Consider the following 26,448-nt stretch of genomic DNA (forward strand, 5'->3'; position numbering starts at 1 on the left):
ATTAAAGTTAACCTATTGGAAATAACTCATTTGCATCCATCCTTGAAAAGGTTAATTAGCCCCGGCTCGCTATTGCTAACGATGTGGAGATGGACGGATGGATAGATTATTTCCAATAGTTTCATTTCCTTTGCCATTACGATGCAGTGATTAACACTGGAATGAGATGAAACCAGCACTATATTGATTCATCAAATGCAGAGTAAAAAAAACGAATCTAGTAAACAATATTAACAGACAGACACCAATGAGCCATGTCTGAGGGGGACAAAGTCACATCATAATCACTTACAGTAACCTTTCCTTCAGAATGTTTGTCTAGACTAGAGACCCCACTCCATAGCCAGACAGTGAAGACATTGGCAGCAGCAGCCTCCCAAATATGGATGATTAATTATAGTTTCTCATTTTGCGCACTAAATTATCTACATCGGTCTTAATTGTTAGAGTCTTCCATCCTTGAACACTAAAGTTCAAATGGAATACAGTACTTCACAAGTATAACATTTTTATATATATATATATATATATATATATATATATATATACAGTGGGGAGAACAAGTATTTGATACACTGCCGATTTTGCAGGTTTTCCTACTTACAAAGCATGTAGAGGTCTGTCATTTTTATCATAGGTACACTTCAACTGTGAGAGACGGAATCTAAAACAAAAATCCCGAAAATCACATTGTATGATTTTTAAGTAATTAATTTGCATTTTATTGCATGACATAAGTATTTGATCACCTACCAACCAGTAAGAATTCCGGCTCTCACACACCTGTTAGTTTTTCTTTAAGAAGCCCTCCTGTTCTCCACTCATTACCTGTATAAAAGACACCTGTCCACACACTCAATCAAACAGACTCCAACCTCTCCACAATGGCCAAGACCAGAGAGCTGTGTAAGGACATCAGGGATAAATTGTAGACCTGTACAAGGCTGGGATGGGCTACAGGACAATAGCCAAGCAGCTTGGTGAGAAGGCAACAACTGTTGGCACAATTATTAGAAAATGGAAGAAGTTCAAGATGACGGTCAATCACCCTCGGTCTGGGGCTCCATGCAAGATCTCACCTCGTGGGGCATCAATGATCATGAGGAATGTGAGGGATCAGCCCATAACTACACGGCAGGACCTGGTCAATGACCTGAAGAGAGCTGGGACCACAGTCTCAAAGAAAACCATTAGTAACACACTACGCCGTCATGGATTAAAATCCTGCAGCGCACGCAAGGTCCCCCTGCTCAAGCCAGCGCATGTCCAGGCCCGTCTGAAGTTTGCCAATGACCATCTGGATGATCCAGAGGAGGAATGGGAGAAGGTCATGTGGTCTGATGAGACAAAAATAGAGCTTTTTGCTCTAAACTCCACTCGCCGTGTTTGGAGGAATAGAAGGATGAGTACAACCCCAAGAACACCATCCCAACCGTGAAGCATGGAGGTGGAAACATCATTCTTTGGGGATGCTTTTCTGCAAAGGGGACAGGACGACTGCACCGTATTGAGGGGAGGATGGATGGGGCCATGTATCGCGAGATCTTGACCAACAACCTCCTTCCCTCAGTAAGAGCATTGAAGATGGGTCGTGGCTGGGTCTTCCAGCATGACAACGACCCGAAACACACAGCCAGGGCAACTAAGGAGTGGCTCCGTAAGAAGCATCTCAAGGTCCTGGAGTGGCCTAGCCAGTCTCCAGACCTGAACCCAATAGAAAATCTTTGGAGGGAGCCGAAAGTCCGTATTGCCCAGCGACAGCCCCGAAACCTGAAGGATCTGGAGAAGGTCTGTATGGAGGAGTGGGCCAAAATCCCTGCTGCAGTGTGTGCAAACCTGGTCAAGAACTACAGGAAACGTATGATCTCTGTAATTGCAAACTAAGGTTTCTGTACCAAATATTCAGTTCTGCTTTTCTGATGTATCAAATACTTATGTCATGCAATAAAATGCAAATTAATTACTTAAAAATCATACAATGTGATTTTCTGGATTTTTGTTTTAGATTCCTTCTCTCACAGTTGAAGTGTACCTATGATAAAAATTACAGACCTCTACATGCTTTGTAAGTAGGAAAACCTGCAAAATTGTCAGTGTATCAAATACTTGTTCTCCCCACTGTATATATATATATATATATATATATATATATATATATATATATATATATCAGTTGAAGTCAGAAGTTTACATACACTTAGGTTGGAGTCATTAAAACCTGTTTTTCAACCACTTCACAAATTTCTTGTTAACAAACTATAGTTTTGGCAAGTCTGTTGTGACATCTACTTTGTGCATGACAAGACATTTTTTCAATAATTCTTTACTGACAGATTATTTCACTTATAATTCATTGTATCACAATTCCAGTGGGTCAGAAACTTACATACACTAAGTTGACTCGGCCTTTAAAAAGCTTGGAAAATTCCTGAAAATTATGGTTTTAGAAGCTTATGATAGAATAATTGGCATCATTTGAGTCAATTGGAGGTGTACCTGTGGATGTATTTCAAGGCCTACCTTCGAACTCAGTGCCTCTTTGCTTGACATCATGGGAAAATCAAAAGAAATCAGCCAAGACTTCAGAAAAAAAATTGTAGACCTCCACAAGTCTGGTTCATCCTTGGGAGCAATTTCCAAATGCCTGAACGTATCAAGTTCATCTGTACAAACAATAGTACGCAAGTATAAACACCATGGGACCATGCAGCCGTCACACCGCTCAGGAAGGAGAAGCGTTCTGTCTCCTAGAGATGAATGTACTTTGGTGCGAAGTGCAAATCAATCCCAGAACAACAGCAAAGGACCTTGTGAAGATGCTGGAGGAAACAGGTACAAAAGTATCTCTATCCACAGTAAAACGAGTCCTATATCGACATAACCTGAAAGGCCACTCAGCAAGGAAGAAGCCACTGCTCGAAAACCATCATAAAAAAGCCAGACTACGGTTTGCAACTGCACATGGGGACAAAGATTGTACTTTTTGGAGAAATGTCCTCTGGTCTGATGAAACAAAAATAGAACTGTTTGGCCATAATGACCATCATTATGTTCGGAGAAAAGGGGGACGCTTGCAAGCCGAAGAACACCATCCCAACCGTGATGCACGGGGGTGGCAGCATCATGTTGTAGGGGTGCTTTGCTGCAGGAGGCACTGGTGCACTTCACAAAAGAGATGGCATCATGAGGGTGGAAAATTATGTGGATATATTGAAGCAACATCAAGATATCAGTCAGGAAGTTAAAGGTTGGTCGCAAATGGGTCTTCCAAATGGACAATGACCCCAAGCATACTTCCAAAGTTGTGGCAAAATGGCTTAAGGGCAACAAAGTCAAGGTATTGGAGTGGCCATCACAAAGCCTCGACCTCAATCCTATAGAACATTTGTGGGCAGAACTGAAAAAGTGTGTGTGAGCAAGGAGGCCTACAAACCTGACTCAGTTACACCAGCTGTCAGGAGGAATGGGCCAAAATTCACTCAACTTATTCTGGGAAGCTTGTGGAAGGCTAGCCAAAACGTTTGACCCAAGTTAAACAATGTAAAGGCAATGCTAACAAATACTAATTGAGTGTATGTAAACTTCTGACCCACTGGGAATGTGATGAAAGAAATGAAAGCTAAAATAAATAATTCTCTACACTATTATTCTGACACTTCATATTCTTAAAATAAAGTGGTGATCCTAACTGACCTAAGACAGGGAACTTTTACTAGGATTAAATGTCAGGAATGGTGAAAAACTGAGTTTAAATGTATTTGTCTAAGGTGTATGTAAACCTCCGACTTCAACTGTGTGTGTGTGTGTGTGTGTGTGTGTGTGTGTGTGTGTGTGTGTGTGTGTGTGTGTGTGTGTGTGTATACACTGCTCAAAAAAATAAAGGGAACACTTAAACAACACAATGTAACTCCAAGTCAATCACACTTCTGTGAAATCAAACTGTCCACTTAGGAAGCAACACTGATTGACAATAAATTTTACATGCTGTTGTGCAAATGGAATAGACAAAATGTGGAAATTATAGGCAATTAGCAAGACACCCCCAATAAAGGAGTGATTCTGCAGGTGGTGACCACAGACCACTTCTCAGTTCCTATGCTTCCTGGCTGATGTTTTGGTCACTTTTGAATGCTGGCGGTGCTCTCACTCTAGTGGTAGCATGAGACTGAGTCTACAACCCACACAAGTGGCTCAGGTAGTGCAGCTCATCCAGGATGGCACATCAATGCGAGCTGTGGCAAGAAGGTTTGCTGTGTCTGTCAGCGTAGTGTCCAGAGCATGGAGGCGCTACCAGGAGACAGGCCAGTACATCAGGAGACGTGGAGGAGGCCGAAGTAGGGCAACAACCCAGCATCAGGACCGCTACCTCCGCCTTTGTGCAAGGAGGAGCACTGCCAGAGCCCTGCAAAATGACCTCCAGCAGGCCACAAATGTGCATGTGTCTTGGCTGGATGACCTTTGGGTGGTGGACCATTCTTGATACACACAGAAAACTGATGAGGCTGAAAAACCCTGCAGCGTTTCAGTTCCTTGACACAATCCAACGGGCCTGGCACCTACAACCATACCCCGTTCAAAGGCACTTAAATATGTTGTCTTGCCCATTCACCCTCTGAATGGCAGATATACACAATCCATGTCTCAATCGTCTCAAGGATTAAAAATCATTCTTTAACCGGTCTCCTCCCTTTCATCTACATTGATTTAAAGTGGATTTAACAAGTGACATCAATAAGAGAGCATAGCTTTCACCTGATTTCACTTGATCAGTCTGTCATGGAAAGTGCAGGTGTTCTTAATGTGTTGTGGGAAGGCTTTCCGATAGATGTTGGAACATTGCTGCGGGGAATTCCTTCCATTCAGCCATAAGAGCATTAGTGAGGTCGGGCACTGATGTTAGGCGATTAGGTTTGGCTCGCAGTCGGCGTTCCAATTCATCCCAAAGGTGTCCGATGGGGTTGAGGTCATGACTCTGTGCATGCCAGTCAAGTTCTTTCACACCGATCTTGACAAACCATTTCTGTATGGACCTCGCTTTGTGCACAAGGGCATTGTCATGTTGAAACAGCAGAGGCCCTTCCCCAAACTGTTGCCACGAAGTTGGAAGCACAACATCATCTGGAATATCATTGTATGCTGTAGTGTTAAGATTACCCTTCACTGGAACTAAGGAGCCCGAACCATGAAAAACATCCCCAGACCATTATTCCTGCTCCACCAAACTTTACAGTTGGCACTATGCATTGGGGCAAGTAATGTTCTCCTTGGTTAAAATACACTGTTCGCAATGAAGGTCTCCAGTAACTTCAACAGCACTGTCTGGGCTAGCACCATGGTGTAGCCGGAGGATAGCTGGCTTCCGTCGTCCTCTGGCTACATTGACTTCAATAGAAAACCTAGGAGGCTTGTAGGACTCACCCCCTTCCATATAATTTCTGGAGGACGTCCTCCAACCAATCAAAGCTTTTGCAGTATGATATGACATGTTGTCCATCCAATCATAGAATTAGGATCAGAGAATGAACCTATTGAGTTGTATTGCTTCTACACCTGCATTGCTTGCTGTTTGGGGTTTTAGGCTGGGTTTCTGTACAGCACTTTGAGATATCAGCTGATGTAAGAAGGGCTATATAAATAAATTTGATTTGGGGATTGTGCCACAGAGCATTATGGGGGTTCTATGTGTTGAGAAGCTTATTGACATGGTTGGATAGTGATTAAGAGTGAAGAGTGATGGTTAAGCATTTTTGGGACATTATTCAATTCAAACTTGTTTTTATAAATTACAGGAGATGGAGGTGGTATATTATAAATTGCTTTATTTTTGTGTCCAGTTAGCAAGGCAAATGTAAATAAATTGCACTAACAATAGCAAGCTAGCTACCAGCGCGAGTGTGCAGTTCTTTGCCCGAATGGCCAACGCTGCCGAAAATATCAGAGTTTTTGTTGAAGAACCCCTTTCATTCTCTGGGGTAAATTAAAAGCGAGGGTCGACCTCTGCCTGAAATCAGTTTCATAAAGAAGGATGAAAGGTGAGGGCATTCAATACCAACTGTTATCAAATGTATAGCTTAACAGCGAGCCTATCATCAAGCTGCCTGTAATTGCACGTTACGATGCTTTACATGCTTCACATCTTTTCGGGGATGTTGAAAACAGTTCCGAATGATTTGATAGCTTCCATTGCATCAGCCATTAAAAGTTAGATTAGAGAGGTTGACGCAGCACATTTTTTCCATGCGCTCAAGTAGGCTTTGCACTTTCTTCCGGTATTTATTGATCAAAAATGGTAACACAATCACACCGGACAGACACAAGTAAAAACTCATGACAAATGTTGCAGCAGTCTAGGCTACACCTAAACATTAGAAATCTGACATGCTGTATGGGACGAAAACAAGACTATTTCTCAGTCTGATCATCTGTAGACTACTAATAAGAGCAGATGCATACAGCCTATGTGCCCTGTCCATCTGGTCAGGGTAAACTAATTGGTAACGTTATGTATTTAGTCCATTTGTGTGTCAGGAGAAAATGTGATCAAATTTAGATTATATTCACAATTGGGCTGGCTAGACTGCCTATAGGTTTTAATCCAAAATGATTACATGGAATGAATCAATCAACATAATCGTGTTGGCAGATGTGAGTCATTTTTTTACAAGGCCTACACAGTTGCATAGGCCTGCATGATGCAAACATGCATAAAGCCAGCTCAGCCATGTTAATAATGTCTTTATTAAATGCTTTGGGTTAAAATAATTTGTCTTTGTTGATTTTTGAAACACACTTTGTGGTCTCCGTGCGTTCCGTGCCTATTGCATGAGTCTCCCACCCTCCTCAATTTTTCAACTCACCAGCCACCACTGATGTATACCAGTAACATTCAACCAAGTGATACAACTTTAAGCTATACTCATAATCTAGGAAATCTATTATACAATAATTTCCCACTCATGAAAATAACCACCTACATGCCTATCCAAGGTGAGATTGGTTTGTTTATGAGAAGGGGGGGTATGGGGTATAAACCTGTTGGCATTGGCAGCCGCTGTGAAAATGAGAGGGGGCAGTAAGTGCAGCACTTGAATTGTAAATCGATATGGAACAAAGCAGAGCTGGTACTACTGCAGGAGTCGTGTGGAGACTGAGAAGAAGGGCTGCCCAACTGCCAGCCAGGTCACCTTGGTAGCAGGCGAGACAGACGGGGAGGCAGGAAAGTGCCCGTGTGTGTGTGTGTGTGTGTGTGTGTGTGTGTGTGTGTGTGTGTGTGTGTGTGTGTGTGTGTGTGTGTGTGTGTGTGTGTGTGTGTGTGTGTGTGTGTGTGTGTGTGACAGAAAGAGTTGGAAGTTGGGAGAAGCAGACGGGCAAAAGTAACTTTACATGAGGTGGTTGGATTGACCTCTCCCTCCATCTATCTCCTCCATCTCTCCATGGTCCCTGCATGGGGTGAGGAAGCAGCCTGCATGGGTTCAAATACTATGCGATTTCTTTCAAAAACTAAGTCTGATTGAGCCTGCCTGGAGTGACAGATGGATGGGGTTTGCACTTTTGGGACTATTCCGTTGGTTCCCTTTTTTTACAATAAAACACAGACATACAAACAACAACATACAGACAGACGAACACAAACATCCACATCACTCCAGACCAGACCCACCTTACACCCCCCCGTATCACTCTGTGGGTTTTGTTTCTCTCCGTCCCCCACACACTTTCAACATTTATACAAAGCATTTGACCTTTCCATTGTGTTAACAATGGAGGATTGGTTGATTTACAGTTAAGTATATGTTTTTTCAGGATGATTGACGAGAAAAGTATCGTCCAACCTATCGGGTATCTCACTGCAACCTCATGTGCCATGTCTTGAAAATGTACATTGTAATGCTTCTGACAGCCAATTTTCTAACTCCGCCCATAACTTTATAGAGTTCCCAGAAGGCATGGATCATTGAGTCCTTGTTGGTTTTACACTTAAGACATGACTGCCATTGTGCTGTAGAATTAGTTCATTTTGTCTCGTGTAATAAAGTCTATACCTTAGTTTATACTGGGTTAAGTGTACATTTTTGTTAACTGTAATTTCATTAGTTATGTTCCAGCATTCCCTCCATCTCGTGCCAATTTGAGTTATTTTTAAGTATTCACTCCAGTAGTTTGTATTTTTTCTAAGAGTGTCAGTTGGATAGGCTCTCTACAAGGTTTAGTATAGCTTACCTTTCTTATGAAAATCCTATTCTGACAAAAATGGGGTTCAGTCAAGATTGAGCTGATGTCCAAAATATTTGAAATCGAAATATCTTGATATGAAACTTTTAAGTTGCATGTATTAGAAATAAATAAATAAAAATATTTTTATTGATTAATCAAAATCAACTAAAATTGTATTTGTACAGTGGCATACACATATTGTGGGTGAACAGTGGTTCTTCCTTTAAAAGTTTTGAGCTTATGCCGCGACCGTTTGTGGTAGATGGTGGCAGATTGTGGTAAATTGCGTCATTCTGGCAACAATGGCTGACACTTAAATAACGTGCCATAGAATTCTGTGGCACCCCGTAAGCTGTGCTGAAGTACGCCACAACTTTTAAAGGAAGAACCACTGTAGCTAACTGCTTGTGTTCCTAGCTCTAACAGTACAGTCGTATCTAACAATCCCAGCAACACACAATCGAAAAGTAAAAGAATGGAATTAAGAGATCTATAAATATTAGGATGAGCAATGTCTGAGTGGCATCCACTGGAATACAGTATATACACCGGTAAAATGAGTAAAACATTATGTTCCATTATTAAATTGACCAGTGATTCCATGTCTATGTACATAGGGCAGCAGCCTCTAAGGTTCAAGGTTGAGTGACCGGGTGGTAGCTGGCTAGTGACAGTGACTAAGTTCAGGGTAGGGTACTGGGTGGAGGCTATTGATGGCTATTTAACAGTCTGATGGACTTGAGATAGAAGCTGTTTTTCAGTCTCTCAGTCCCAGCTTTGATGCACCTGTACTGACCTCACTTTCTGAATGATAGCAGGGTGAACAGGCTGTGGCTCAGGTGGTTGATGCACTTGATGATATTTTTGGCCTTTGTGACATCGGGTGATGTAGGTGTCCTGGAGGGCAGGCAGTGTGACCCCGCACCACACTCTGGAGAGGCCTGCGTATTGCGGGCGGTGTAGTTGCCGTACCAGGCGGTGATACGGTGATGCGTTCTCCTGAAATGCACGATCAGCTCCTTTGTTTTGTTGACTTTGAGTGAGAGGTTATTTTCCTGGCACCACTCTCCCAGGGCCCTCACCTCCTCCCTGTAGGCTGTCTCATCATTGTTGGTAATCAGATCTACTACTGTTGTATTGTCTGCAAACTTGAGGATTGAGTTGGAGGCGTGCGTGGCTACGCAGTCATGGGTGAACAGGGATTACAGGAGGGGGCTGAGCACTTAACACTGGGGCCCCACAAGGGTGAGGATCAGCGTAGTGGAGATGTTGTTTCCTACCTTCACCACCTGGTGGCAGCCCGTCAGGAAGTCCAGGACACAGTTGCACAGGGCGGTGTTCAGAGCCAGGGCCCCGAGCTTAAATGATGAGCTTGGAGGGTACAATGGTCTTGAAAGCTGAGCTGTAGTCATTGGGATAGGGCAGTGAGCAGTGCGATGGCGATTGTATCGTCTGTGGATCTATTGGGGCAGTATGCAAATTGAAGGGTGTCACGTAAGGTGGAGGTGATATGATCCTTAACTAATCTCTCAAAGCACTTCATGTGAGTGCTACGGGGCGGCAGTCCTTTAGTTCAGTTACCTTTGCTTTCTTGGGTACAGGAGCAATGGTGGACAATATTGAAGCAAGTGGTGAAAGCAGACTGGGATAGAGAAGATTGAATATGTCCGTAAACACTCCAGCAGGCTGGTCTGCGCATGGAGTGTTGACGGACATATTCAATGTCTCCCTATCCCAGTCTGCTGTCGCCACTACATTGGTCAGTCTAAAATTGCTTTTTTATTCTATCTTGGAAATATATGTATTTCCTATTGGGGGTCACGTGATGCAGCGAAGCTAGGAAGAAGCGTGACCGAGAGCTCCCGATGAATCTTAAACAAACTTATCCTAAAACTTGATAACTTCACCCATACCTATTACTACACAGTAGCCAAGAGTGGTGATGTGCCTACGGGATAAAGAAAAAGGCAAGGGAAGCACCCGAAACAGACCAAGAAATGACGGAGAAAGAACCTCTGACCATGGCCTCCTCGGAAACCCAAGATGGCACCATGACACCTCAGGAAGAAGCTAGGCTAGTTCACATCCTCAAACTGATGAAAGGCAATGACTCCCTCGCAACACAATTTAACTTGGAACAGCTGAACTCAGCCGATTTCATCTCAGCACAGTTGGCTGAAATCAAAAACTCCATCTCAGGTTTGACAACGACTATCAACACGCTTGGATCACAAATGGAAGAAATTGAAGAGTGCATCAGCACTGCTGAGGACAAGCTAGAAGGAATGGGGATGGAACTACAGAAACTGAGGAAAAACAACGAATGCCTGATGAATAAGGTCGACCATTTGGAAAACGACAGTAGGCAAAGCAACATAACAATTACCGGCCTCCGCGAGGGCTGTGAGGGGACAGACCCCTCTGCTGCCATTATCCCCTCCCTACTGGGCAAAGAACATTTTGCTTAACCCTTGGTTATCGAGCAGCCAAACAGGTTACCATCCCCTGATCAGAACCAACAACCCTTCCTCGCTCAGTTCCTAAGGTACCAGGACAGAGAGAAAGTTCTCAGAACGGTGGATAAACATTTCAAGGAGGAGTGATCCTACACAACGGGGAGGAGATTAAATTCTTTCCTGACATGAGTCCCGGGAGGGTCAAACGCAGGAAGGAATTCAACCAGGTGAAAAAAAATAACTGACCTCCAAGAACATTCCCTTTGCGCTGCTTCAACCTGAAACGATGAGAATCATCCACGGCGGACAGAGAAGATTCTTCAAAACACCCAAAGAAGTCGCAACTTTTCTCCACGAACTGCAGGCGACCGGCTCAGGACATGGTTGATTGGCTAGCGGAACGGGTTCATTTCCCTGCTAACTGGGCTGTGTCCCACTAGTCTGCCTTATTACTTGCATATATCCGGTAGGACTGCTTTGATGGATTATACTATAGCTTACTGACAGATCAATGAGGTAAGATCAAAATATCCATGTAAACAAACTATGTTTTTACCAAAGTGACGTTGATTTTAACTTATTTAAAACGTCAATAAGATTTGTTAGACCTTTTCATATGGCTAAGCCATGACGTCTTATATTTAGCTTCCTGTCAAGGTAGGTGTGTTGGGATCAGGAATCTCGTTACTGTTTTTGTTTTTGACGTTCATCATATTAGGGTGGGTGCAGAATTCTCTATTTTTGTTAATTTACTGGGCTCGAGCTCCAGGTTCACGTTTGCCTTCATGTTAGAAATATAATTTAGGAATAGCGATGCTGTAGCTCCACTACAGGTGGGATTTGTGCTTGGCGTGTTCAAGAACAGCATTTGGGGGAGGAGGGGAATTGTTTGTTTACTTTATATTACAGCAGTGTTTTGAGAGAGACCTTCGCTTTATAATATGGGTTTAACTACAGGCTCACCGAAAATAGGCAATAGAATATCCAACACCCTTATTGGACATACTCCTGACATTTGCATTTATTTTTCGAGTGAACAATATGGCTAAGATAGTAAATCATACATCATTAAACGTTAATGGACTGAACGGACCTGTTAAACGAAAACGAGTGCTTATGTACTTGAAAAAGCTGAAGACTGACGTTGTGTTTATACAAGAAACACATCTAACAGGGCAGAACATAAAACGTTAGAGGGAATGAGTAGGACAGGTCTTTGCCTCTTTATGTAACACAAAGAGACCAGGAGTAGCTGTGTTGATTAAGAAGAATTTACCCTTCTGTGTAACAAAAACAATTATTGAACCACTGGGACATTATGTAGTGCCCCATGGCAGAATGTATTCTGAATGTTGGACCTTTGTTTAATGTATTTGCACCTAATTATGATTATCATATTTATATTCAAGATATATTCCTCAAGGTTACGGAATTTCACGTAACACTCTTAGTTGGGGGCGACTTTAATTAGTCTGGATCCGATTCTGGATAGATCCTCAACTAAAGCAACCTCATTGACTAAGTCAGACAAACGCAATCTATCATTTATGAAAGACTTAAATTTGAAAGACACATGGAGACCCACCCACCAAGATAGGGATTACTCATTCTACTCCTGCCCGCAGAACTTTCATACCCAGATTGATTATTTTCTCCTATCAGCACAGGTAACCCATAGAGTTGTGGAAACTGAGTATTTATGCAGAACTATATCTCAGATCATTCTCCCCTCACACTTTCTGTTTGGATGCCGGATGGAGTTCAAGGGACGGCGCCTAAACCCAACTCTTTTGAAAGAGGCAGAATTTTGTCCAAATAAAAATGTTCTGTGAAACAAACTGTCCGTCCTCTCCCAAAGGTTTTGTACTCTGTATACACTACCGGTCAAAAGTTTTAGAACACCTACTCATTCAAGGGTTTTTCTTGATTTTTACTATTTTCTACATTGTAGAATATTAGTGAAGACATCGAAACTATGAAATAACACATAGAATCACGTAGTAACCAAAGGTCTCAAAAAGAACACCAAAAATCACCAAAAAAGACACATACCACTCATTGGTGAATAAAAAAAACTGGAATACCCTAAGTACTTACAAAACTGAAAAGGCTATTCTTATAACTAGGCAAAGATATTATGAATTGGGGGAGAAAACACACAAAGTCTTGGCCTGGCAGATAAAAGCTGAGGAGAATTTGAGAACCATCAACTGTATTGAAACACAGAACGGTCAAGTATCTCACAACCCATTAGAGATTAACGATTCTTTTAAACAATACTATTTGAAGTTATACACTTCTGATGGAATGGAACCAGCAATGATGGACACATTTCTGTCTACTACTGAACTATCGCACCTCACACAGGAAGACCAAAACAAACTTGATCACCCCATTACAAAAACAGAAAAGGCAATTTCCTCTCTACAATCTGGCAAATCACCAGGAGACGATGGCTTTCACCCAGAGTTATATATATATATTTTTTTTTGTATTTTCACCCTTTTTTTCCCTCCCCAATTTCATGGTATCCAATTGGTAGTAGTTAAAGTCTTGTCTCGTCGCTGCAACTCCCTACGGACTCGGGATCCCTCTGAAAACTACAGACGCTTTTGGGTTCATACAGCTCTATATCAGGTTACAAAGTCAACATGGACAAAAGTGAAATACTTCCACTTTGACTACAGCATCTGTGAACGAACAGGTCCCTTCAGACAGTCGCCACAGCGGTTCAAATATCTAGGAATCACAGTTGATAATGACTTAAGAAATTTGTACAAGCTTTAACTGCTCCGTCTTGGTTCAGAAGGGGGTGGATGACTTGAATAGATGGATAAATCTGCCTCTTACATTATTTGGGAGAACTAGCTGTATTTAAGATGAACGTTCTGCCTAAGATGATGTACCCATTTCAATCTTAACACATATCCCTACCTGAGAGTTTCTTTAAGTTCCTTAACAAGACCATAATGCATTAAACCGTAAAACTCCAAGGGATTACGGTCTAGGTCTCCGCCTACCAAATTTCAAGATGTATTACTGGGCAGCGCAAATTAGATTCATTTCAATCTTAATTGAAACTGAACCAGCCCCTTCTTGGAATCAGATGGAAATGTTTGCTGTTAATGAAGAGGTTGGGTGTAATATTACATACAAGTGGAACCCCAAGACTATATCAACAAAAACGAGCAATCCCTATACCATCAATTTAGTAAGATCTTGGTATGAAATTCGTAAGTTATTTGGTCTGAAACAAGACACCTAAAACACCCCTGTGGCAAAACAGACTCCTGACAAAAATGTTGAACATTGGCATGAGAAGGGGATAAGGCATGTAGAACAAGGTTATATAGATGGGGTACTTGTGACAAATAGCAATTATGCAATAATCTGTTATTTTCTTATTTACAGTGAAGAAACTTTCTCAGAAACACTCTTGATAGATTTCGACAAGTCATATTTCCAAGTATTGAACAGCTACTCCATGATAACCATGACTCATATAGATTTATATCCACAGTGTACTCATTGCTAATGCAACAACGCCCAAAACCAGATGTACATAAGTCAACAGAGCGACGGGAACCTAATTTGAATATCACAATTGATGAGAGTCTATGGTCGGACCTATGCCAAGATAGTGTCAGCAATCATCAACTCTAGATACAGACTTCTACATCACAACTTCCTCCACCTACTCTGACACCTCAGAGGTTACATAGATATCACCCTGAAATATCAGAAATGGGTTTTCGATGTGAAACAACAGAAGGCACTTTTATGAATTTTCTGCATTCTACTTTTCATTTATTTATTTTTATTTCACCTTTATTTAACCAGGTAGGCAAGTTGAGAACAAGTTCTCATTTACAATTGCGACCTGGCCAAGATAAAGCAAAGCAGTTTGACACATACTACAACACAGAGTTACACATGGAGTAAAACAAACATATAGTCAATAATACAGTAGAACGATAAGTCTACATACAATGTGAGCCAATGAATATAAATACAAATACAGCAAGTAAAACACTGGAATGGTAGATTTGCAGTGGAAGAATGTGCAAAGTAGAAATAGAAATAATGGGGTGCAAAGGAGCAAAATAAATAAATAAATAAATACAGTAGGGGAAGAGGGCTATGTACAGGTGCAGTAATCTGTGAGCTGCTCTGACAGCTGGTGTTTAAAGCTAGTGAGGGAGATAAGTGTTTCCAGTTTCAGAGATTTTGGTAGTTCGTTCCAGTCATTGGCAGCAGAGAACTGGAAGGAGAGGCGGCCAAAGGAGGAATTGGCTTTGGGGGTGACCAGAGAGATACACCTGCTGGAGCGTGTGCTACAGGTGGGTGCTATGGTGACCAGTGAGCTGAGATAAGGGGGGACTTTACCTAGCAGGGTCTTGTAGATGACCTGGAGCCAGTGGGTTTGGCGACGAGTATGAAGCTAGGGCCAGCCAACGAGCGTACAGGTCGCAGTGGTGGGTAGTATATGGGGCTTTGGTGACAAAACGGATGGCACTGTGATAGACTGCATCCAATTTATTGAGGAGATTGTTGGAGGCTATTTTGTAAATGACATCGCCGAAGTCGAGGATCGGTAGGATGGTCATTTTACCGATGGTATGTTTGTCAGCAATAGTGAAGGATGCTTTGTTGCGAAATAGGAAGCTGATTCTAGATTTAACTTTGGATTGGAGATGTTTGATGTGAGTCTGGAAGGAGAGTTTACAGTCTAACCAGACACCTAAGTATTTGTAGTTGTCCACATATTCTAAGTCAGAACCGTCCAGAGTAGTGATGCTGGACGGGCGGGCAGGTGCAGGAAGCGATCGGTTGAAGAGCATGCATTTAGTTTTACTTGTATTTAAGAGCAGTTGGAGGCCACGGAAGGAGAGTTGTATGGCATTGAAGCTCGTCTGGAGGGTTGTTAACACAGTGTCCAAATAAGGGCCAGAAGTATACAGAATGGTGTCGTCTGCGTAGAGGTGGATCAGAGAATCACCAGCAGCAAGAGCGACATCATTGATGTATACAGAGAAGAGAGTCGGCCCAAGAATTTAACCCTGTGGCACTCCCATAGAGACTGCCGGAGGCCCGGACAACAGACCCTCCGATTTGACACACAGAACTCTATCAGAGAAGTAGTTGTTGAACCAGGCGAGGCAATCATTTTAGAAACCAAGGCTATCGAGTCTGCTGATGAGGATGTGGTGATTGACAGAGTCGAAAGCCTTGGCCAGGTCAATGAATATGGCTGCACAGTATTGTTTCTTATCAATGGTGGTTAAGATATCATTTAGGACCTTGAGCGTGGCTGAGGTGCACCCATGACCAGCTCAGAAACCAGATTGCATAGCGGAGAAGGTACGGTGGGATTCTAAATGGTCGGTGATCTGTTTGTTGACTTGGCTTTCAAAGACCTAAGAAAGGCAGGGTAGGATAGATATAGGTCTGTAGCAGTTTGGGTCAAGAGTGTCCCCCCCTTTGAAGAGGGGGATGACCGCAGCTGCTTTCCAATCTTTGGGAATCTCAGACGATACAAAAGAGAGGTTGAACAGGCTAGTAATAGGGGTTGCAACAATTTCGGCAGATCATTTTAGAAAGGGTCCAGATTGTCTAGCCCGGGTGATTTGTAGGGGTCCAGATTTTGCAGCTCTTTCAGAACATCAGCTGACTGGATTTGGGAGAAGGAGAAATGGGGAAGGCTTGGGCGAGTTGCTGTGGGGGGTGCAGTGCTGTTGACCGGGGTAGGGGTAGCCAGGTGGAAAGCATGGCCAGCCGTAGAAAAATGCTTATTGAAATTCTCAATTATAGTGGATTTATCAGTGGTGACAGAGTTTCCTATCCTCAGTGCAGTGGGCAGCTGGGAGGAGGTGTTCTTATTCTCCATGGACTTTACAGTGTCCCAGAACTTTTTTGAGTTTGTGTTGCAGGAAGCAAATTTCTGCTTGAAAAAGCTAGCCTTGGCTTTTCTAACTGCCTGTGTATATTGGTTTCTAACTTCCCTGAAAAGTTGCATATCACGTTCGATGATAATGCAGAACACCACAGGATGTTTTTGTTGGTTAAGGGCAGTCAGGTCTGGAGAGAACCAAGGGCTATATCTGCTCCTGGTTCTAAAATTCTTGAATGGGACTAGTATACTTGTCAGTGTACTAAATGACAAGCCTTCTGGCATGATGTTTGTGACACTCTGGCCTTTATTATGGAGGTGCCTTTCCCACTTGACCCTGAAATATGCCTTCTGGGTAACTTCACAAATGGGGAATAACTTCAACATCAAATGTACAGACATCACCCTTGCCCCTGCAAGAAAATGTGTTGCATTGCCATGGAAATCAGATTCTCCTCTCCCAATTACAAGATGGCTCTCTGAAATGAATAAGTGTAGTCATATGGAGATTACCTTTTAATTTATTTCTTAAAGCAATCAACTACTTTGTGAAAATATGGCAACCCTCCCTGGACTATATGTAAATACTTCCATTGGTAGACCGATGTAGATCGATGTAGATTGATGTAGCTATTGTCTCTTTGTAATGTACTGTTTCTATTGCTTTGTGTATACGTTGGTATCTCTTGTCATTTGTCTTATTTAGTCATTATTACTTTTCAAATGTATTTATTATTTGTCATTGTTTTAATACATTTAATATTTCGGCGGGTAGGGAGGGTTGAATGACCTTTTCTTGTAGTACTTACTCTTGCTGTATTGTATTGTTCTGCTGAATAATTGAAATAAAATCTTCAATTTTTTTTATTTCTTATTAACAAGTCATTCACGGTTTCTATATCTTTAGTTTTCCATGTAGAGTAATTTATGTGTTCATTCTTTAAAGCTATCCAAGGATTGTTCCATCAGGTTGTGTTTTTAGGGAGTGATATTAGGTCTTGTGGAAGACATTTAATTGTCTTCCATATTGTTATAATATTCTTAACTATGAAGCTGTTCATGTTCTTAGCTTTATCCTTAGGAAATAGACAACAATATTCTGGCTATTAACATGTGCATCTTCAGTACACTACCCATTCTTCCTCTTTACTGCATTTAACTATAAGTCACAAGTAAAAGCCCTGGGTGGAGAGTTGATATTCCGTTGGTTCCATTGTGCCAGGAATTCTCAATGATGTGCAACTAAAGTACTGAAAAGAAAACATACTGTGTGAACTCAGGTCAGGTCAGGTCATGATGAACATCATAGTTTGTGTTTAAGCCAAGTCACCCTGCATGACAGCTGTACTGTACCACCTAAAGCTACCAGCTGCCATGGAAGTAGAACAGGAGGGGGTCTCTGTCTCCTTCTGTACGTCCATCTATCCATCCGCAGGTGGTGAGTCAGTGGCTAATGATGTGTGTGTGTGTGTGTGTGTGTGTGTGTGTGTGTGTCTCTTCACTAGCTAAGTGACAGTTCTAGGACCCCCTCAACAGCAAAGAAAATAATCATTCCTGATCGCCGTTTGACCATCCACTCTCCCGCCGCTTCAAAACACGTGTTTTAAACACACACAAATGATTAGTTCTGCTCCGACATGCCAGAGATTGAGAATTACTCAGACCCGTCCAGGTACATACAGCAACACCTCCGACATGCCAGAGATTGAGAATTACTCAGACCCGTCCAGGTACATACAGCAACACCTCCGACATGCCAGAGATTGAGAATTACTCAGACCCGTCCAGGTACATACAGCAACACCTCCGACATGCCAGAGATTGAGAATTACTCAGACCCGTCCAGGTACATACAGCAACACCTCCGACATGCCAGGCCCTGGGGCTCCTGTCATTGTGCACAGTCAAGACATTACACACACACATGCCATTCCATGGCTATTTGCGCTCGAGTGTCCAATTAAGGGCTGCATCAGTTTCAGCAGACGGCACACAGCGCCTCGTGAAGTTACAGTACGTACGTGCGTGTACAGACCGAGTCCGATGGTTGTTGTGCATCTCTGTGCCACATCAGTGCATCCGTAAAGAAACACTTCCAACAACGAGTAGCGAAGAGGTTCCATTCAACAATCAAACGAATGTGTGATCCTGAGAGAGCATGAACCATCACAGATATCAAGAAAGACAATTCAAGTGTGTGAGACTGAGTGCAAGCATCCGTGACAGAGAGACAGAGAATAAGAAACAATACCAATGGAGTGATAGATTACGCTGGAAAAGAGGGTGGTATAGCTGTAAAGTCCTTTAAAAAGGTTGATGGAATTGCTAAGGACTTAAAAGACTGCGATCATTAAGCAGCTTTTAAAAGATGCACTATGCAGAAACCGCTCTGCCATTTCCTGGTTGCTAACATTCTAATAGTTTGCTTAATTTCAGTTTATGTGACAAAACAAGCAAGTTTAGTGCAGAGAATCATTTTATCATCTAAATTGCTGTGACATATATTTTCCATAAGCAAAAATATTGTATTTTCAGCTGTTTGAAGCTGGTGAAACAACAAACAAAAAAATTAAGAACGGGAAGCATTGAAATAGCGCAAATAAAACAGATCTGCTTTCAATAATAATGACAGCTCTATAACACACATTTCTATGTGAATATGGTCGGGTCGGCCAAAAAGTGACATATTGCAGCTTAAAGCAATATGGTTACACTTGTCTCCCTTTCTGATGGTGATGGGCCTTTTTAAGAGTTGACTAACATGGAGAGGAGAGTGAAAGGGTATTTCCTATTAGAGATGCACTCTACACTGACAGTGAGGATAGCTAGCATGAGAACTATAAACCGTAATAACACCACATGGGTTCACACATCCTACATTGTTCCAGTGCGCTTAGTGTCAGGGGAGAAGGATGGCTCGGTTTGTTCTGGCCCAGTCCCGTACCATCATGACTGCATTAAAGTGTCAGAACAGGGCTTTTAGCTAGATTTTAATGAGGTCATCAAAGATAACTACAAGACATTATCACAGTTGAATGGCTTGCCCCTAATGTAATGTGATGAGGAAAGTTTACCCCCCCCACCCCCCCAAGAGGCCATGACAACATCTTCTCAGGGACTTTTACTAAGTCGTTGCGTGGTTGTAGCATCCAGAAGTAATGCTTCACTCACCATGTGCTCCACACGGAGTTCAAAGGGCATGGGGTTGTAGACCATCAGCTGGACCTCACACACTTCTCCCTGGACCCACTGGAACTCTGAGGAGGTAGAACAATGCATCAGAGTGAATCTCAGACCAGGAGAAACTGATGCATTACATATCTGCGCTGCAAGGGTGTATAAATGTAGATGGAACACACAGACAAATATGAGTACAAGTATGTGGGTGTGTGTGGCCTAGGTTGGTCCAGAGGTCTAAGCCACAGCCGACGGCACACGTCTATGGTGTCAGCACACAGGATGTTCAATCTGGCCTACTGACCTTTCCCCAATGTCATCCCTTCTCAATCTGTTCATTAAAGTCAGAAAACAGCTTACAAATATATAATTGTGTGTAATAATATGTGAATGGGATTCAGGGATGTGTGAATAATGTGGAAGGATAAATACGGATTGTTAAGTCTATAGCTTGATTTTCAAGATGCCAGAGTATTTCCATTGCAATTAAAAACATCCTGTTTGATTAAAATAATTTCTCCGTTGTGCCGCAAGCACAGACAGACAAGTTAATCATTCATGACTTTAGTAAAGCAAATAAACATCGTTTTTTTAGTATAGATTGTTTAGTTGGCTCTCTGCAAATATGTAAATTCCGTATTCCGTGTTTCGTATTCCATTAGCCTGTGCAGAAACAGTTGATTTGAGGCAACTAAAAACCAATTACATTCAAGTGTTGTCGGTGAGAGCTGCTCAGGAAAACGTAAAGGATCTGTTTCAGGGTTCAGCCGCAGTTCAGTTGACAGAACGAGAGGCAACCAAGTTCCTCCTCTAATGACCACCGGATTATATTACTATTAGTAGACTTAAAAGATCATTAAGCAAAGCATGTGCAGTGTTTCCCCTAGGATTTGTTTTGTTCAGCAGTGGTGGCAAGGGTAGTGGGTTCATTGCTACTAGCGTTAGCGCAATGACATGCTAGCTGTTCCCATAGACTTCCAGTCATTGGGACATTGAATTTTTTTTTGAATTTTTTTTCTCCAGCATTTGCAACAATTGAATATAGTGGATTCACTGACGTGCTGCATGATTATTTGTAATGTACGCATTTATCTTTATATTCCTTACAAATGGCCAACATTAATCATTTTAGTCTCTAGCCAGTGCTTATCATGACCTCCTGTGGTTCACACTAACATTAAACAGGATTGTGCTATTAGAAAGTAGCTTGACAGACTATAATGAGATACAAGAGGATTTCCATTCAGCAGATCATTCACTAGCCTGTCAGGGGAGACAGAGCAGAAGTGTTATTTGGCAGTGGAGGAAGTTATCATATGAAGGGGATTCTGATATGGAGACTATAATGAAACAGGTGGGAAACAGCTCTGTTACCAAACACATTACAGTCTTCCATCTCCGCTTTGACAGTCCAATCTCTAAACGCAGCAAACAGTCTCACTAGAGGGCCTGGCTGAGCCTAAGCCACGGACAAAACGCACACGCTCTCACACACACTTCCATCTCCATTCTCTGAGCCCAGGACCTGGTGGGTTAATAGGATTTATGGAGAGTAAAGTAAACTACCGTCGTGCACCTTGGGAAATTAAAACTTTAGTCCGAAGCAAAAAGAAGGAGAAGCAGGAAGAAGGAGAAGCAGGAAGAAGGGTGTCTATATAATATAAATGGTCAACTGAGCCTCTCTCACAACCTTAGGTCTGCCTCTCAGGTGTCCTCCTCACAGAGCCAATTACATGTGAAATATGCCTCTGAAAGAGCTGAGGAGAGCTGAGCTGCAACCTTCTCCTCGTGTCCCAAATGGCACCCTACTTCCTTTACATTGCACTTCTTCCCTAATCCCTGGTCAAAGGTAGTGCAATATAAAAAGGGAATACGGTGCCATTTGGGACACATCCTAGCCTCCTAGCCTCCCTCCGTACCTCGAGGCTCCTGGCCATTCATTCATTCTAGATTAAAGAGAGAGCAGGAAGGTTCAGCACTTCAGAACCTCAGGGTGAATATTAATCATGTGCTGGAGTGTTGCTAGCCTGAGTACCAGTCTCATTAGCTGACAATCCACTCCTTGTCATTGCCAAAGAGGATGGAGCGAACAGAACAGAACAAAAGAGAGGAGGCTCTGCAGATGTTGGTTCTACTGAATGCTGACCTAGAGCATATCCACCACTCTCAGTAATATGCTGTGTTGAATAATGCATCCACACGATAGCCGGCTGGCCTGGGCAATGGAGCATAAAACATGCATGTGAAATAGAGAAAGCCTGCAGTGGGACGGTGATATATTCAAACAACCATTTATACAGTGTGTTATACAGTGTGTGTGTGTGTGTGGGTCACACGGAGGGAATAACTACACGAACTGGAAGGATTTTGCTGCCTGTAATGTCTCTTTGATATCAAACAGATTCCAGTACAACAACTCACACTCTACTAAGACTTCATTGATTTTCACTCACACTACCAAAGATTCAGCACCTGTAAGAAGCTGGCTGGGTATGTTGAGGCCAGGGTTGAGGCCAGGGTCAGGGTCATTACAATTCAGTCAATTCAGACAGAAGAGACAGAAAGAAACACCCCACTTCTCTTTTTCAGTTTGCTCATCTATTTATCTTTTTTTACCTTTATTTAACTAGGGGGCAGAACGACAGATGTGTACCTTGTCAGCTTGGGGGTTTGATCTTGCAACCTTTCGGATACTAGTCCAACGCTCTAACCACTAGGCTACGCTGCCGTGCTATTAGCACCTTAGTTGAAAAGCGCATTAGAGTATTGATTAACAAAGCTAGTACAACTCCGACTAGAGTACTGATTACCAAAGGTAGTACAACTCCAACTGGAGTACTGATTACCAAAGGTAGTACAACTCCAACTGGAGTACTGATTACCAAAGGTAGTACAACTCCTACTAGAGTACTGATTACCAAAGGTAGTACAACTCCTACTAGAGTACTGATTACCAAAGGTAGTACAACTCCTACTAGAGTACTGATTACCAAAGGTAGTACAACTCCAACTGGAGTACTGATTACCAAAGGTAGTACAACTCCTACTAGAGTACTGATTACCAAAGGTAGTACAACTCCTACTAGAGTACTGATTACCAAAGGTAGTACAACTCCTACTAGAGTACTGATTACCAAAGGTAGTACAACTCCTACTAGAGTACTGATTACCAAAGGTAGTACAACTCCTACTAGAGTATTGATTACCAAAGGTAGTACAACTCCTACTGGAGTATTGATTACCAAAGGTAGTACAACTCCTACTGGAGTATTGATTACCAAAGGTAGTACAACTCCTACTGGAGTATTGATTACCAAAGGTAGTACAACTCCTACTGGAGTATTGATTACCAAAGGTAGTACAACTCCTACTGGAGTATTGATTACCAAAGGTAGTACAACTCCTACTGGAGTATTGATTACCAAAGGTAGTACAACTCCTACTGGAGTATTGATTACCAAAGGTAGTACAACTCCTACTGGAGTATTGATTACCAAAGGTAGTACAACTCCTACTAGAGTACTGATTACCAAAGGTAGTACAACTCCTACTGGAGTATCGATTACCAAAGGTAGTACAACTACTACTGGAGTATTGATTACCAAAGGTAGTACAACTCCTACCGGAGTATTGATTACCAAAGGTAGTACAACTACTACTGGAGTATTGATTACCAAAGGCAGTACAACTACTACTGGAGTATTGATTACCAAAGGTAGTACAACTCCTACTGGAGTATTGATTACCAAAGGTAGTACAACTCCTACTAGAGTACTGATTACCAAAGGTAGTACAACTCCTACTGGAGTATCGATTACCAAAGGTAGTACAACTACTACCGGAGTATTGATTACCAAAGGTAGTACAACTACTACTGGAGTATTGATTACCAAAGGTAGTACAACTCCTACTGGAGTATTGATTACCAAAGGTAGTACAACTCCTACTGGAGTATTGATTACAAAAAGGTAGTACAACTCCTACTGGAGTATTGATTACCAAAGGTAGTACAACTCCTACTAGAGTACTGATTACCAACGGTAGTACAACTACTACTGGAGTATTGATTACCAAAGGTAGTACAACTACTACTAGAGTACTGATTACCAAAGTGCTGATGAAACCGTGTGTAAACTGTTAGCCGGTTGTGTTTAGGACTATAGCAGAGCAGATGATTGAGAGGACGGATCCATATGCACACACACACACACACTAGGAACTACGTTATTGCTGGGTCGTGCTGAGAAAGCAGGCACAGTGCATTACAGAGGGCAAACACACACATGCAGGCACACACACACACACAGTGGGTCAGCGCGTTAGCAGGGGGGGGCAAACAAACTAACAGTTGCCTTGATTCTGACGGTCTAACCACCATCACACACACAAAATAAATGTTCAGTCGATTCACCTCCTCAGACCCACATTCATACAGTGATGGATCACAGTGAGTGAATCTGGCACCCTGGCCTGCTATGGATGTAATGCTGTATCTATCATTGCCTGCGGATGTAGGCTGACTCATCACTAGTCGTTCAGTTTCCTGGTGAAACTAAATCAAACACTGTCTCGTCAAACCTACAGTAAATATTTACTAGTAGAGTAAGCCTGTTGGCGTGGTTTGAAAAGAGACAATTGTTCTGCAGTGGAAGGCAAACCTGAGTTCAACCTGCTGGTGTCAATGCCCCATCACATCGTATCCTGGAGCAGAGAGAAGGCTTTAGTGCTCTCATGTGAGGAGCAAAACCACACCGTTAGATAAAATAGGACTGTTGCCTAAGGATAGCAGGCTTTATATACAGTCATTTCCATTTCAACAGAGTCCATTTCAGTACAGCTACTGAGCTCCATAGATACAACAGAATGCAGCTACGGATTCCTGTAGTGACACAAGAAAAATGATTCAAATGATGTAAAACTAATAGAGGAATAAACATCTAAAGATTTGAGGAGATTTGTGAGTTTCATAAAAAGTCCCTCCCTCCATCTCGCGCTCCCTCTCCCTCGCTCCGTCTCGGTGTCTCTGTCCCTCTGACCCTAACCCCCAACCTAACCCCTAACCTAAAAATGCCTTTTTCCTTGTAGGGACCGGCAAAATGTTCCCATTTTTCAGACTTTTCTTTGGTTTACTATCCTTGTGAGAACTTCTGGGCCCCACAAGGATAGTAAAACCAAACACACACACGTATCTCCTTGTATGCGTATATACTGCTGAAACAGATATTAGAGGCATAAACATAATGGATACAGGGAGACTTAGAAGTTCTTAAAACTGAGTCTGAGAGCAATTATGTGCAAAACAATCTCCCTGTTCCAGAAATCCTCTGTTTTATGGCTCAGCACCAATCTGCTTTATAGAACATCATAAACAGTACGGCACAGCTAGGAAATACACACAGATATTATTCTGTGCTGGAGGTGCGCGCGCACACACACACACACACACACACACACACACACACACACACACACACACACACACACACACACACACACACACACACACACACACACACACACACACACACACACACACACACACACACACACACACACACACACACACACACACACACACACACACACCACTTAGCAACAAGCATCAAGCAGCTCATTCCAAAAGTAGGTTCCTGACTAGCTTTCTGACTAGTTAATTGATAGTAAATTAGCCCGGTTTTAGGGACAACTCTGAGCTTTATAAGTATATGAAGTGGCTGCGTGACCTGTATTTACTCTGCCCACCAGGAAGCCTTTTCCCCCTTTCTAAACCTCTTAACATTCTGTGCATGTGTTGTTTTGCTCCAGTGTAATATCCCTGTAGACAGGGCATGTTAAATAAAAACGTTTTAGTTAGAAGGCTACAAAAACACTGAGGTTTTCCCCTAAAAATGTCCTGGCCTCTGGCAGTATTAAATATATACGTCCGTCTCTGGTGACAGACTTTTTAACGTAAATGTTAATGTCTGTCTGCCGACTCCACTTGATTTGATTCTGGGCTCTGAGATTAATAGCAGTTAAGAGAAAGTCATGAGGGAGACTGATGAGACCAAGGCTGTGGAAACCTCTTCGGCACTGAAAGCTTTGATTCTCAGCTAATCCAGACAGCTATGATGCATTATAATACATTCTATCGAAAATCAAACTGCATAAAACAAAAGTTAACGTTGTTTAATTTTCTGCAACGAAGCAAAACTGAAAACTAAAATAGGAATTGATTTGTTAGAAAGGAAACAAAACTCAGTTTGTGTCAGCAGATTATACTATAATAATAAATCAGGGTGGAGGGAGGGGGGGGGGGGCAGGGCCCTGCAGGTGAGCAGGGTGGTATTGATCGGTTCAGTGTTCCTTATTAGAAGCGGTAGCAACAGAGATAACGCCCTTCCCAGCGTGAAGGAACCTGTCTTCAGACTCAGAGGTACGTGCCCGAATCAACGACAACGTACAGAGGATATTTCTGACTCAATTCCTCAAGCTCTATTCGTACTCCAGTCTCTGGATTTAATGAGCTTAAGAAATTACATTTTGACAACTTATATCTGGCCCTCGCAAAATTAGAGACTTTGTCTCAAAACCACGCCTACACAACTAACCTAACACCACACATTACACCACATCACACAAACTTCTCAAGACATTGCTGCTCCAATATTCAGCCAAATGTTGAGCGTGTTCCATGTCTGAGATCACATAACACACTAAAAGTGATGTACC

The 26,448-nt window shown here is 42.3% G+C and overlaps 1 protein-coding gene across 2 annotated transcripts in view; it reads right to left on the reverse strand.

Moving 5' to 3' along the window:
* Window positions 1-26,448, reverse strand: part of LOC139554868 (trafficking protein particle complex subunit 9-like) — a 279,884-nt gene that overhangs the window by 219,055 nt on the left and 34,381 nt on the right. For both annotated transcript variants that reach the window (XM_071368091.1, XM_071368089.1), the window contains one exon: window positions 19,732-19,817. In XM_071368091.1, coding sequence (XP_071224192.1) covers window positions 19,732-19,817 — 86 coding nt within the window. The remainder of the gene's footprint in view (window positions 1-19,731; window positions 19,818-26,448) is intronic.

Source organism: Salvelinus alpinus, chromosome 26 (genome assembly GCF_045679555.1).
Source record: "Salvelinus alpinus chromosome 26, SLU_Salpinus.1, whole genome shotgun sequence".
Lineage (NCBI taxonomy): Eukaryota > Metazoa > Chordata > Actinopteri > Salmoniformes > Salmonidae > Salvelinus > Salvelinus alpinus.